The 14,811-nt window shown below is 40.5% G+C and overlaps 1 protein-coding gene across 1 annotated transcript in view; it reads left to right on the top strand.

The window, feature by feature from the left end:
- Positions 1-8,862: 8,862 nt before the first annotated feature.
- The window catches only part of egfra (epidermal growth factor receptor a (erythroblastic leukemia viral (v-erb-b) oncogene homolog, avian)), a 43,639-nt gene continuing 37,690 nt past the window's right edge, over positions 8,863-14,811 (top strand). The window contains exon 1 of the mRNA XM_086204025.1: positions 8,863-9,155. Within this exon, the coding sequence (XP_086060151.1) occupies positions 9,077-9,155 (79 nt within the window). The 5' untranslated portion in view covers positions 8,863-9,076. The remainder of the gene's footprint in view (positions 9,156-14,811) is intronic.

The following is a 14,811-nucleotide window of genomic DNA, read 5'->3' as shown; positions in this document are numbered from 1 at the left end:
ATATTAAAATGTCTGCCCCTTAATTAACCCCTGTGTTCTTTCTGGCCTGAAAACCCAAGACATTTATTGATGTTCAAGCTGCTTCAAGCACATAAACCACAAGATGGCGGTGTTTCACAGAGGAACCCGGCCCCCCCAGCTATCTACTGGTCTGTCAATATAAGGACACAGCACACACTGAAACCTGGATTCATCCCCCCCCCCCCCCCCCCCCCACACGCACAAAGTAATGAGTCGAGAAACTGATGTGAACTTGATCCGACATGAACCCCAGAAGACAAAAAAAAAAAGTGTTTATCTTTATGGCAGTGGATGATTTCATGTTGACACGGACAGTCAGGTAGTTTAAGGATACACACAGACAAATCAAAGATTTCTAGTGACTCATCTTGAGGTGCCATCAAGGAGCGATTATGTTATGACAAGCCCTCCCTGTCCCAGACTTCTGTCACGAAATGAGGCCGTCAATGCTCCTGCCACCTCCTCCTGTGTCCCTGATAGACCCCTGAACTCCTCATCTTGTAACAGGGAGGAGCAGCCTGAGGAGAAATCTATATTTCAACTGACTGTTCCATTCATAATCTCATTTTCCCACACGCTCCCACTCCAAGCGAGGGGTAAAGTGAATATTATCTGCCAAATTTTTTTCTTTCCTGGGGAATGGCAGGTTTTTGTGACCACGGCTCGATGCATCTGCTCTGCTGCAGCCTACATCTCTCTAACACTCAATCTTTTGATTCCTTTAAAGCCCACTCCAGAATGACTTGGAGGTTCTTTGTGGTAAGGGGTGCTTTCTCATCACGGCGCTGAATGAAACAGGTCATCGTTTACTATAAGAGAGCCGCAGCACCAGCTTTGAGAATTCTGTTGGTCAAGCAAACCAAATCAGTGCACCCTTGTAGTCAAAGCTCTATGAGCCATAAGGACGGCATCAAAGAGGATAGTCCTCCTTAACGAGATTAAACTGAACAGACTCCCGGCCTCGCTGGATTGTCAATGACATCACAAAAGGCACATTTTTGTCTGCACACATTTTCTCTTAAAGAGTTGTAGCACCGGCAGCCCTGACGAAATTCATTATTGACCTTTTAGATATTCAGACAACATTACTAGAAGTTTTCATGTTTTGTTGATGCAATTATGCTTAATATCAAGCGGTATAATTGAGGTTACATATCGGTGGAATATCATGCTTTCTTCTTTTCCATTTGTTTCTGTCTGGTTCAACTGTCAGCAAAATGATGCAAAAAAATGTCTTTCTTAACTTGGTGGAGGGGTGTAGAAAAGACAATGGAAGAAGCCTTTAAATTTGGGTGCACGTAATCGTAGCAGCACATGACGGCACCAGCTTCTTTACACTTTGATGTACTCCTCCATGAGGGTCGACTAGATCCATGTGCAGTTTGATCAGCTCACATCTATGTGATGGGTTACTGTGAAGACTGAGAGTTTAAAACTGTTGTAACTGGACTCTCCGTGGTCAGATCTGTTCAAAAATTTACGTTCGGTTTTTAAGTAATACTGCCACCTGGTGGTTAGAGGAAATAAACCTGATGGAGGAAACATTGTCTGCTTTACATCAAAATTACGGAGTCCATACATGTCCTCAGGTGGTGCACAGCAGCATTAGAGTACATGTGGATTCTCTTGTGCCACCTGGTGGACACAGGAAGTGACTTTTTGCACCACTCAGTCTACTCCTGCAAATAACAGGTGGAACAGGTGTGGGCTCCTTGAGATTTCTTTTTTTAATGCTTTATATTAGAATTTTATAAGGAACCAGCTTATCCTTGTAGGTTCGATGTCAATAAACACAACTATTATAATTATTCTCATAATAAAACTTACATCAAATGTCAGAATAAACAAAAAATAGCCACAGCATTGTTAAAACTTGAACAAACAAAATCTCCAAGACACAATTTCCGTCAGTCACAACGGTGAACAAAGTTTGAACAAAGTGTGAACAGAGTGTGTGTTATGAAACAGGATGTGACCGGTGGAGAGGTGGAGAGTGGGATTCCTTTTGGATTAAAGCAGGTTCATTCATTTACTTTGAGGTATTTACTGTGTAACCCAAAGGGCTGCCATGGCGACCACATGCTCTGGCAAGTGAACAACATGGCTCAGAGCCAAAGGCCTGAGGCTTCAGCAGGAAAAGGTAAAACACAGCGCAAACACACACACACACACACACACACACACACACACACACATTGCAATTCATATGAACTGCACACAAAGGTTGCGTGTGTGTGAACTCACAATTAAAAACAATGCTGTCAAATATTTAGCTTAACTACTACACTAATAGCTGAAGGATCGTTTCCCTCAGAGGGCAGATGGCCAGATGTATCAGGTACTCTCCCCGCTTCTCTAATTAAACCTAATTAGTTTGACAAATGTTCTAAATGCCTGGAGACTTGCAACCAAAAGGCTGAAAACAACATTTAGAAAACTATTTTTAAATCTTTCCAAGATAAGGAGAAACGAAATATGATGCTTAAAATTTTTATTATTAAAAAATCACAAAATAAAAGAGTCGGGAGGCAGGAAAAGTTTGGCTACATTGTTACTTTTTACCATCTTCTGAAACACACAGTGACCACTGTGTAATTCTGTGTTTTATATATATATATATATATATATATATATATATATATATATATATATATATATATATATATATATATATATATATATATATACACACACACACACACATATGCTGCTATTGTGCTCATTTATTCATATTTACATGCCACTATCATGAAAGTTGAACATGTGATTCCAACTGTTTAGCTTACCTGCACATTTACTGATTTATTTTTTATTCTATTCATCTGAAGAGTAACTTATTCCATGCATGTTTTTTTTAGCACTGCAATGTTCTGTTTTTATTTTCTTGTCTACTCATACTGATGTGTACTTGGAGCTGATCAGCACCAGGATGCTGTGAAACAGGATTTCAGAGCGTCTTTTGCGTCACTTACATGCTGCTTCTCTGTTGAAATGGGCCTTAAGTTTGTATCTTGCAGATGGGCTGGTGATGTCTGGACACAACAATCATCATCGCTAACAAATAACAGTGTGGACGGGAAAGAAAAAGATCTGATTTAAGATAAATCTGATTTTCGAAAACAAATCTGATTTGCTTACAGTCTGACTGAGATCCAAGTGGCAGTGTTATGGTCCCTGCGCTCTTCTTCCTTGCTTCTGCAGTGTAGCCTCCATCTCTCCATATCATCCAAGCTAATAAAAAAAAATATGAGGGTGTTGGGGGGTGGGGGTTGTAAATATTTTTCCAAAATGTACTGAGATGTTGCTGCTCCATCTGGGCCCGGTCATGCAGAACATCAGGATAACGAATCATCCCCACAACACGGTCACACAACCTTTCTGCTTCACTGAGTGACTTAATAAGACTCCCTCACACTGAATGTATACTTTATTGCACTTGAAAGATCTCAAATGTGTAATTTTGCTGCATTAATGAATTCATATTAGGCCTTTATACCAGGACAGAGTGAACACAAGGTATGGTAAATGTGTTGGGACAGGTATTTACTTCACCAGCCAGTGGCTGCCATCTCCATACTTTCACACACTTTCTTCTTCCCTCTCCTTTTATTCTCTTGAATCCCCAGCAGTCTGGCCATTATTCTACGTTTGTTTAGTGTTTCTGCTCAGCTAACAAACAGCTGCGGTGTGAGGCTTCGGGCAGCCCTGTATGACACACACACACACACACACACACACACACACACACACACACACACACACACACACACACACACACACACACACGCCGAGCCTCAGGATAGCAACATGCACGATAAAAACAACTGGGACTTCTTCCTTTTTCTCTGTCTTTCTTTCCTGTAAAGTTTCATAAGAGACATTGGCCAGTGTTGTTGAAATCGGCTGCTGGTGAGAAGCCAAGGTGACACCCCCCCCCCCCCCAAATTTGCTTTGTATGTGGTGAACCTTGGTTTCAAAACCAAAGCCAGAGTCAGTAATGACCCTGAGGTGAAACAAAAAAATGATTTTTACTCAAAGTGGTACTAAAATATTTGGCTTCTTTATGAGACTTTCACCTTCTAAAAAAATGTAAACAACCTTCAGAAGGGGAAAACTCTCACTTATTTCTTTATATAGCACCTGTCATACACCCAAAGGCAACCCAAAGTGCTTCACACAGTACAACTAGAATCCCAGAAAGCACCAGAAACAACCCATGAAAACAAAAGAAGCGAGCAAGCAGCACAGCACGAAACAATACATCACAAAACAATTAAGATAAGCAATGTGTTTTTAGCTCAGATTTAGTCAGCGTTCGCCTAATTGTTCCGCATTAGAGCAGGCAATACTTCCTGCGAGGTTGTATCACAGGATCTGACCAGTAGTGGACAAGAAGCTGAATATTAAAGTTGATTCTGTGAGAAAATGGTCGCCAGTGAACTGCAGCTACGTTCAGAGCTTGAGTGGTCCTGCCCTGGGACTCTTGTCGTCCCTGCAGGTTTATCTTGGTTGTCACATCGAGTCTGATATTTTTAGACATTATCAGGCCTTTTAGTCTCCATTTAAATTTAGAATATTTATCTGAGGTGATAATATTTGAATTCAATTTTTATTCAAGTGTGTTTAAATCACCTGTTCAGGCAAAGTTTGTTTGTTTTTTTTGTTTTTTTAACCCTAACAAGACCCCGTTAAACTTGGTTTTAAAACGTCGCCGTTTACACGTTAGCAGGGACGATTCAGGACACAGTGGCACTCACACTATTAAGAATACGTGGCCAAATGTGCCCAAGACCACCTCAGCTACTGGTTTGTGGAACTGGATCACAATGTGCATTCACATATAGAACCAGATTGATGATACTGACCAAGACGCCTTCTAGAAGCATGTGTAAACAGGGTCAACTACAGCAATGCAACGCTCACTCTCTGGCTGTTTGAACAAACTTATGACTCGATAAAAAGAAGCCATTCCATATTTCACTTGAATTCTAAGTCATTCCATAGAAAATCCCCCATTTCTGAAAAAGGTTCTGAATGCTTCACGATCACGTTGCAGAATAGTGTATTTAATGAAGCCGCGCAGGCTGTCACCTTCACATTACAATAAGAATATTGTCCAAGTATGGTCCATGTATTGGGACGGTATTCATTCATGGAGGCATCTTTTATATCTTGCTTCTTTTGTAACAAATGAGCTCAGTCACATCAACAAACCATTTCCTCTCAGAAATGTAAACAGATCATCGTGCTCTCGGCTACTAAGCATCACATTTAAGCCCATTCAATCCAATATTTTGAAAAAAAAAATGATGCAGTTTACTTGTCTGAAATATTAACCTGTTGCCAAAACAACTTAAAACCATTTTGGTTTTTTTTTTTTTTTTTTTTTAAGAAAACAGCTGAGTTCAACACAACACTTCTCATCTTTTCCTCTGCAGTTGAAAAATGTCTTTATCTAGATTGCAATCTTTGTTCTTTAATTTAGGTTTTTACCGTGATGACTAACATGTTCACAGGTTATGATTCACACAGAATTTACTACATTTCTCAAGGCCTTTGAAAGCACATGAGACTTGGGGGCACTTCTGCACTTTTTACTTTGCTTTATTTCTCTTGGGCCTTCGTAACTCCATTCGTGTGGGTGATAGATAGCCATATGATTCGTTTTGTACGGATGAAAAACAGATTTCAGTTGTGTTAAAAACTGCAACTGAGTCTTGTTTTTTCCTTCTCAACCCCTAGACAGCAACAAGAATCTTCCCTGGGGATCCTCGTCTCTGCCAACCCCTCAGCCCAGGGTGGATTCCATGTTGTCACTCACATCGTGGAAACAGCTCTTGACGCGTTATTTGTCAGCTTTAAGCAATCAAATATAAAAACTTTTCCGTCTCCGTCGTTCCCCGTTTCAAAGCACATGAGCACACTGAAGTTGGAAGAACCCTTTGGGGAAATGGGACCACGTGAGGAGCGCTTTGATTCAGCATTAAGGGTTTGGAGAAGACCCTTGAAAGCAGTCAACTGTTGCTAGGCAGCTTTAAAGTCTTCAAACGTTCGTGTGGCGAGTCAAGGTAGCGTGAGAAAGGGCGACATGTAGCACGACATCCTCGAGAGTTGTGAGATTTGTGACATCAAAAGTGAGCCAACAGTTTCTCAACGGAACAAAAAAAAAAAAAACGGACACTTGCGTAAGACCCATTCAACGCGGCTGGTCGAGCATCTCCTGTGAAACACAAGCCTCACGTTAGGTAATTTTCCTCAGGAGGATAAAGGTTATACATTCACCAAACACAATAATCTCTTCCTCTAACCGTACAAACAAAGACCATTTGCTGAGCTATTAGGCTGCGATAATGAAATAAAGGCCAGCGTGAAAAATGATTTCTATCACTCTTGTCCCCGCAGAGTCTGATGTGTGTACAACAACAAACACATTGGAGCAGCTTAGCATCCAATTAGGTCGTCTCAGATGAGGCAGACACTCCGTCAACAGTCTAGACGTTTTTGCCGTCCAACCCTGAATGACACTGATGCTGAGGGCTGTTTGTACACACTCACATCTAAAAATACCACTAAATATGTGTGAGAATCTACAAAGCAGCGTTGATGATACCACAAGTCACCGTTGGGATTTGTGAGCCGCTAAATTAAAACAGTAAGCTTTTGTTTCTCTGGTGTAACAATGAGATTCAATATAAAAAACAAAAAAAGCTGATATAAAAAATGATTTTTCTGGCTTCTTAGAAAGACTCGGGATGACTGCAGCCATTAAGCTGGATCTAGGATCATTCTGTTGCGATATAATCAGCTGATATCTGTGCTGATCCTCCAGGCTTCAACCTAAGCAGTCATGAGAGAGTCATCACCATCTTAATAACGTCAAATAGACCCCTTCTGACAGCAGATGCAGGCAGGATAAACATGGGGGACACTAGACAACAGTGGTATTGGCTACGTTCCACTTAGATGCACCCGTTCTATTATTTTGATGTTTACATGCTCACTAACCCATGTGGCTCCAGAACCCTGCCTTTATACACGACACTAGAAACACTGGTGGTCAAATTACTTGTACAAATTGTATTAATGAATGAAAGCGTGTTTTATATTTTGATTCCTTTGTAACGAATGAGCTCTCTCACATCAACAAACTAATTCCTCTCAGAAATGTAACCAGATCATCGTGCTCTTGGCTACTGAAGTATCACATTTAAGCCCTCTTAATCCAATATTTTGACAGCAGGGGCGAAAAAAATTGTTCCAGTTTATTTGTGTGAAATATTAACCTGGTGCCAAAACAACTAAACAACTCTGTTTTTGTAAAAACAGCTGAATTGCACACTTGATACAGTATCTCTCATCTTTAAAAAAAATGTGGATAAAATGTCTTTACCTGGATTGCTATCTTGGTTCTTTCAGTCAGAATTTTGCTGCGAGAACGAAGGTTCATATGTTATCACTCACACAGAATTTGCTACTTTTCTCAGTTTCATATCATTGTGAATTGGTAATAATGAAGGTTTTGGAACTTTTCATTGACTAAATGAAGCATTTGGAAACTTGAACTTGTGTTCTGGCTCTGAAATACACAATACTGATATGTTCACTATCCCCTAGAAGGGGTTAGAATCAACTACTTGATAGATTTAAGAATACTAAAGTATTTGCTGTGCTGATTTTATGGATCAGGAATGTCGATTTTTCTTAATTCTGTTGAACTCACTTACCAGAAGGTTATCGCTGCATCACTTCTTCAAGCTTATACAAATAACGGTAATGTTACATGGTGCAATACTTTCCCTAGAAATCTACAGATTTTATTAAAGAAACTTATAACTAACATATTCCAAGGCGTTTGCGTTGACCTTCTTTTTCTCAGCTACAGTCTCCTTTATGACTTGTCAGTAGGATCTGGTACGCGTGCTCAGTTCCAGACTTTGTGACCTTCACACTTATGTATTACGATTAAAAATAAATAAAGGATCAAATAAAAGAATAAGAAACATAAGACGTCCAGCAGCTTGAGTGGGGTTTACAAAGAGCCACAAATGTGGAGCGGAGGACCTGATAAAATGCTCTCATCTGAGTCTGGTGTCACTAAAATTAGTTTGAATAAACGTTAAAAAACAAAAGTACATCTGGTCTGGGTGCTGGAGTAGGTGTGATGGATGATATCGGAATTATCTGAGCAGATTTAGATTAAATACACTGAGGCGGTGTATTAGGTATTAAATTGGTGAACATTCGGCTCACTGATTTGAACTTGTGGTGGTGGCGCTGAACTGAAGCGTTTTCTGTGATATCGCCTGTTTTGGGCTCAAATTAAAGTGTTTGTGGATTACTGAGCATAAGGCCGGATAAAGAAGACTTGGATTACACTGGATGAAGCATCTGAGAGATTGTACAGGGACATTTTGTAAAGTTTTGCCTTGAGTCACCAAGAAGTCATGCAGAGAGGGAAAAAATCCTCTTGGATTTGAAGACTCCGAGGACTTGAAGGGGGAATTTGCACTTCTTGGGTGAAGTATTGCCTTTGAGAAGGATCATAAATGATCACATGACCTGTTTTTGAACCGATTGTGAGCAGATCTTGATGATGCTATCACTTCATTTTCTCCATGGTTGAGTATACATTCTGGGAGCGGTTTCAAGACAAATTTTGTGTATTGTATTCTGATTTGTGTAAAATAAATAAAATATAAAGGACTGGTTTAGAGTGTTTTTGCATTATAACAAAACTCACGAGTATTTCAACATACTATAAAGTCCCCCCACCCCCTCTCTAGACACCCTGCCTCTACCTGAGCGGTTGATTTTTCTCTTCTGTCCTCCCTCCCGCTGACGTCACCGCAGCCAGTAGTTTGTTCTCGCAGCCCGAGCTCGGACTGCCGGAGATTATCAACGGAGAGGAGGAGCTGTCAAACTTTGAGTCTCCTAGTAAAAGGAAAAGTCTTTCCCTCAACTAGAACAACTGGGAGCTTTTCAGGGTTTGTTTGTTTTTTGAAGCGGAGTATCGCGTGTGGGTTACATGGAGTGACACCTTCAGAGTAGAAACACCATGGCGAGCCGTTTTCTGGAGTGGATCTGTCTCACCTCTTTGCTCTGCTTGAGCTGCTGCGTTCTGGCGGAAAAGAAAGGTAAGTCAAGGGGAGAATACGGGAACGCAGCCGCGTTGCAGTGGTGTAAAAGAAGAAGAACAACAACAAAAATCCGGCTTTAGCTCTCTTCTCTGCCCGTGCGGCATTTGCGTGAATTTGAGAAATCCCAGAAAGCCGCTGAGAAACTCGATCCAGCGTGTGAGAAAAGTTTCTCACAGCCTCGCTGGCGGCTGTGTGACCTGGTTGGAGCCTCAGCGCCGCGTCACTGGCGTGTCAATACGCGATACTTATCGATAAATCACTACAAAGGGGAGCGTGCAAAACCCATACATGAACAGCAGAGTGGTTAAGTGCGTAAATACGCATCTTTGGCTTCATTCAGCGTTACGACGATGATCCAAGTACGCAAACTGGAGGATGATGATGATGATGATGATGATGATGATTTAGTAGGGAGGGATGATGATGTGGAGTTCGCAGTTTACTCGTTTACCTTAATTTATAGTCCCTTCTTAATTTATTGTTGTAACACCAAAGTGTGATTATACTTTTATATCGATTGATTATTTCACGTTTGGATTTGGTGGAAAGCTGTAAATGAAATATGTGGGTGTTCAGGAAACTGGAACTATAAGTTTTATAAGTTCCTACACCCAAACACTGATCACACAAGATCACACTTAACATTTTATATGAGGAATTTTTTAAATATCTCGACTTTGACACGGTTAAAAATCAGTGTTACCAAAATGAATGTTACTTCGCTCCCTGGCATTTCCACACAAAAGTGTTTGGAAAAGTTTCACAAAAGTAGTAAATCAAATTGATATGTAAATTAAATGTTGTTGTTTTTTTTCAGCTGTTGGGTTTTATGTTTCAGCACTTTTTCATGTTTTACTCAGCGGAGTTTTACAACATGGGAAAAAAAAAACCCTGCAACCTCTTGATTTCCTCCTCAGAGATCGAAATTTGATGTCTAACAACAAATAATCTTTCCATCTCGATGTCACTGAAGCCATAAAAAAGCTTGATACTCAGCCATAGATTAGATAATTGTCTCTTTAAGAAATTTCAACTTTTCTGCTACTACTTACTTGCCTGTAGCCATCAAAGTAGCACATTGGGAGCCTACGTCACAGACACAATAATACATCACATATAAGTACAAAAAAGATGCAATTAGACATAAAATTTATAACCTTAAGAGTCAAAGAGTTACATCAACAGGGCCTCCTTTGATCCAACATCTCATTTGTTAAATAAATAATTTTTTAATTGCCGAAAATGTTTTGAGATGGTTTGGTTTCTTTCCCAGGGTGAGTGGTTTGTTCGTTTGACTGACTCAGACCTCATCAAGGCCAGATGTCAGGAGAAAAAGTGATCATTTCACTCCCTAATGTCTTCAGGTTCTTATTAAACATGAATCATCTGTCTCCGTAATCATCGGGGCTGATGTTCCTCCTCACGAGAAGATAAGCACCAGTGTGGTCATTGCCAGAAACACGTGTGGACGTAGCGTCTTTCCCATCTGCTCCAAGAAACCCTCTGGTTTCGAGAGAACTATAACAAACCCAAAGTGTTTGGGAGCCAAAAAGACCGAGTTCCTAAATATTTCTAGGGTTCTAAACACACCAGTCAGCACAAGTTTCTCACAGTAAATAAGGATTCTGGAGAAGAGATGATTAGAAACGAGCAGCTGGGATGGTAGTTATAATACGCAGCACATTTCTTGCAAACTGGCTCAATTTCCATTTTGAGGGAAGTCCAGGGTGGACCATATGTTTTTACGTTTTGTATTTGTTATTGTTGTTGTTGATTTGTGTTTGGCCAGAGGCTGAGACAGATGTTTCTTTGTGGTGCGTCATGTTTTCCCTGCACACACTGTTCATACTAGTTAAACCTGATTTAATCAAGATGTACAATGTTGTCACCAGAGGAGCATCAAATACTGAAAGTGTACTATGAAATACTGCGCTGTTAATGCCACCGTGTTGCTTTTGCAGTCGCTTGTTCAAGACACAGTTCGAAAAGTTTTTTATTTTGAAATTTTTCTTTTTTTTTTTGCTGGCATGCTTTCCACTTTAAAACATATCACCAAAATAAACATCAGGGAATGAAAAACCAGTGTTGGTGTGAGCTTAGTGACTTTTCTGAGATAATCACGCAGGATTTGAGATGTTTTTATGAATCTTAAGAAGAAGGATCATTTCCTCAGCCCACGAGGGAACATGTAATCCCTTGACTTATTTTGCAATTACCAAACCAAGCAATACATGTTTTGAAGGGATCTATCAATAGAGTCGGTACCCGAATGATGAATCAGAAATGTAAGGAACAGATTGAACTGTTTTTTTATTGGCTTTTATGCAAAGTATCAGTATTTCCAAGGTAACTGAATGCATCATTAGTTATGTAAATAACGTCATGTGGCCTCTCCTGCAGGAAGCCCACCTGCCTGTCCTCACCTCAGCCACTCAGAACTTTCTGGATAATAAAGAAAAAGGTCCCTCCTCCTCTCTCGGAGTGCTGGCATGCTGAGTTATTAGCTGTCATTGCTGTGGTTTGAAATAATGCCTGCAGCTTCACCCAGCAGCCAACCACAAGTACTGACTGCGGTGGTTCATTTCCCCGATGAGCTGCTCAATGAGCTCAGAATCAACCGGACTCTCGTTTGTCGCCGGAGGTCTGTAGAGGTGGTGGTGATGATGCTGATGATGATGCTCTCATCTCTTCCTGCTGTTGAAGGTCACATCTTCAATGCAGTGCAGTTATGAGCTGATAAACCTGTGTGAGATTAAGTTTGAATTAAAAAAAAACAAATCTTTTCAATCAGTTTTGTGAATCATAATGTAACTTGGAATGTTGTTTTTTTTGGGGGGGGGGGGGGGTAACGTAACACTGAAAAAATATACCAGTAAAGTGATAATCGCTGTGGTTTGTACCAAACAAAAATGTCCCAGTGTGCCTGAGGAATGATTCAGAGTTGCAGCTATCGATTAACCGCCAGTTATTTACAGTAGAAATCGATGAGGTAATTGATTAAACTAATAGCTTTCAGTGGCTTTTGAAACAAAAATGTCAAATTCCTACCAACTCTTGAATATTCAGATTTGATGGACTCGTCAATTACTCAACAATTCATCGATTTATGGTGATGGGCAGAATATTTGATGATGTGTAGAATCGTCAATGGTTTGCAGGGTGAGGTTGAGTGTTGTCAGGTTGTCCCGTCATCAAAAACCTCTCAGCTTCTTGAATGTAAATATTACATGCGGCCACATTGTGATATCAACGATATTTCGATAAATTGTGCAGCCGAGAGTTCCTCTAACTGGTCTATTACCTGTGAAAGATGAAACTAATCTCAGGGCATGTTGGTGGCTAAATCTTTAATCCTTGAAGCAAGGCTCGCCGACTCTCCGCGGCCCAGGATAACCAGCTTATATCAATATGTTTTTTCCCGAGCTAATGGATTATTCAAGGTCTCGGGAGAATTAGATTTGAAGATAATATATGAAGGTGCAGTTCAGCTCCATCGCTTATGAATTTAAATGTGCTTGCAAAGGTTGAGCTGAGTCATGACAAAGCTTCAGTCCTGCAGTGCGTCTCAGCACCCCGAGTGCTTTTCCGTGTGCGCCGGGAACCGGTTTCCATCATCAGTCATTTTTTCCCCCATTGCTGAAAACGGCATTTTCTTATCATTAAAGCCCACTCTCTTGGATTAGATGGATGTCGGTAGTGACATACAGGCTGTGATCCTGTGTAATCCTAGAATCTCGAGTCTGCGTTTCAGGGTCCAGGCTGCTGCTGCTGTCTTGCTGATTCTGACGACCTTCCCAGACTTCCATCTGCTTGTTGGAAATATGGCTTTTTGCTTTTGGGCCGTGGGAGCTGGCGGATAATTTCTCATCGCCCTCCTTCCCAGCTTTGATAAACTGCACCCAGTCTGAGTGTTTGAGATTTTAGAGAGCTTCTGGCGAGGTGCAGGATTTTGGTTTCACTCAGGCACAATAGCACCTCTGTAGAGATGGCAGGTTATCTGGCAGCGCTGATAGTTCTGTAGAGCAACTGAGATCTGTGGCGTGCAGGAGACGCACCCGAGGCTAGACACGTATGTCATCAAGAGGCAGAAGTGAAGCAGCTTTTGTTCGTCTTCCTACTTTTAACCCGAAAGACACACGACAGTAAATCTATTGTGTAGCGCTGCAATTCTGTTGCAGTCAATTACTTGCCTGCTTCCACTGAGTTACTGTTTTTATGTCTGACATGAATCAGTATTTAAATTTGTGCTCGCTATCAATGATTTCAGTAATCAAAAGTAACCCTGCAGCTTTTATAACACATCGATGTTCTCTGGTTTGTATACATGCAGCGTGGAATACGTCTGTCAAAGTGGTTACTCATTGAACTGATTTGTTTGTACATGGTAACAAAGTCATCCGCTGCATTTATGGCTTTCCATGATCCACTGGCTGTGCACGGAGGCTCCAGTGGAAAAGGACCAAGGAATTCATGTTGGAAAAAAAAAAAAAAAAGCCGCTGTGCTATCTTCCCATCTCCTCAGGTGCCACGGTGCCGTGTTGTAAAAGGAAACCAGACCAGAGGTGTGTGTGTGTGCGCGTGTGCGCGCGCGCGCGCGTGTGTGTGTGTGTGTGTGTGTGTGTGTGTGTGCAGATCTCTAACAGGAGTGGTCATAACTTTGAGTGATTTCATTCTTTTGCCTTTTGGAGCAATACTGAGCTCTTGTCTGAGGGAGATGGACCTTGTCTTTTGGAAAACATGACTCACTGGTAAATTCTTTTTTTTGGATTCACAGTATATTTATTAAGAGTCAAGTTCGACAATTCAAAGCATTTAAACACTGACTGGAATAAAATTATTTGGTCAACGGGCTTTTCTTTTCGATCAAATTTGAACTTATCAAAGACAGGTATATTACATGAACTGGAAAAAATACATATAATGGGCACAACAAACCTTGTCCACCTGTTTTTAGTTTAGAACAATTCTTTTATTATTTTTTGGAAGGGGGGTTCAGGCTCAGATACCAAACATCCCAAAGGTCCGGTTTCTCAGTAGTGAGGATTTCCTCCTTTTCTTTGTCTTATTCAGTAGTTAATTTATTTTCTCTTGGTTTTGGACAAAGCAGGCTCTTTAAAGACATCATCTTGCGCTTTAAGATACTTTCACGTTCACCTTCCTTTTAATAGCATTGTTTTTAATCAAATAATTATTTGAGAAACTTATTGTTTTCAATCTGTGTATCAAATCAAATTAACATTTGTTGCATATCTAAATAATATTTGCACGAAGATAGGAACTTTCAACCTGCTCCTCAGCATTTATTCCAATATTATGAGTGTTCTGATAGTGGCGCTTGGTGACAGAAGTGGAATATACCTCTGTATGTATCCTTAGATTAAATCTATACCGACAGTCATTTTTGAAGACTAGTACTTTACGAGAATAACTTCAGGGGTTAAATGAAAGGGAACACCGTTCTCATTTGGCTGGCCAGTGTAATAACTTCTCTTTTTTCCAATGATGCCAATTATAGCTGTTGAAAATTTTCTCACCAATCAGTTTCTACTGTGGAATAATTTCATTTTTCCAGTTGTTGGATGAAACATTTTGTGAATGTGTCTTGTCAGACTTAAATTGCTGAAACAGTGATTCAGTGCTGGTCTGGAGGGTA

This window comes from Aulostomus chinensis, chromosome 5 (genome assembly GCF_037954235.1).
Source record: "Aulostomus chinensis isolate RoL2024-O1b breed Wild chromosome 5, RoL_Achi_v1.0, whole genome shotgun sequence".
NCBI classification, from domain to species: domain Eukaryota; kingdom Metazoa; phylum Chordata; class Actinopteri; order Syngnathiformes; family Aulostomidae; genus Aulostomus; species Aulostomus chinensis.
Note: the sequence above shows the minus strand (reverse complement) of the source record. Positions and strands in the feature narration are given on the sequence as shown.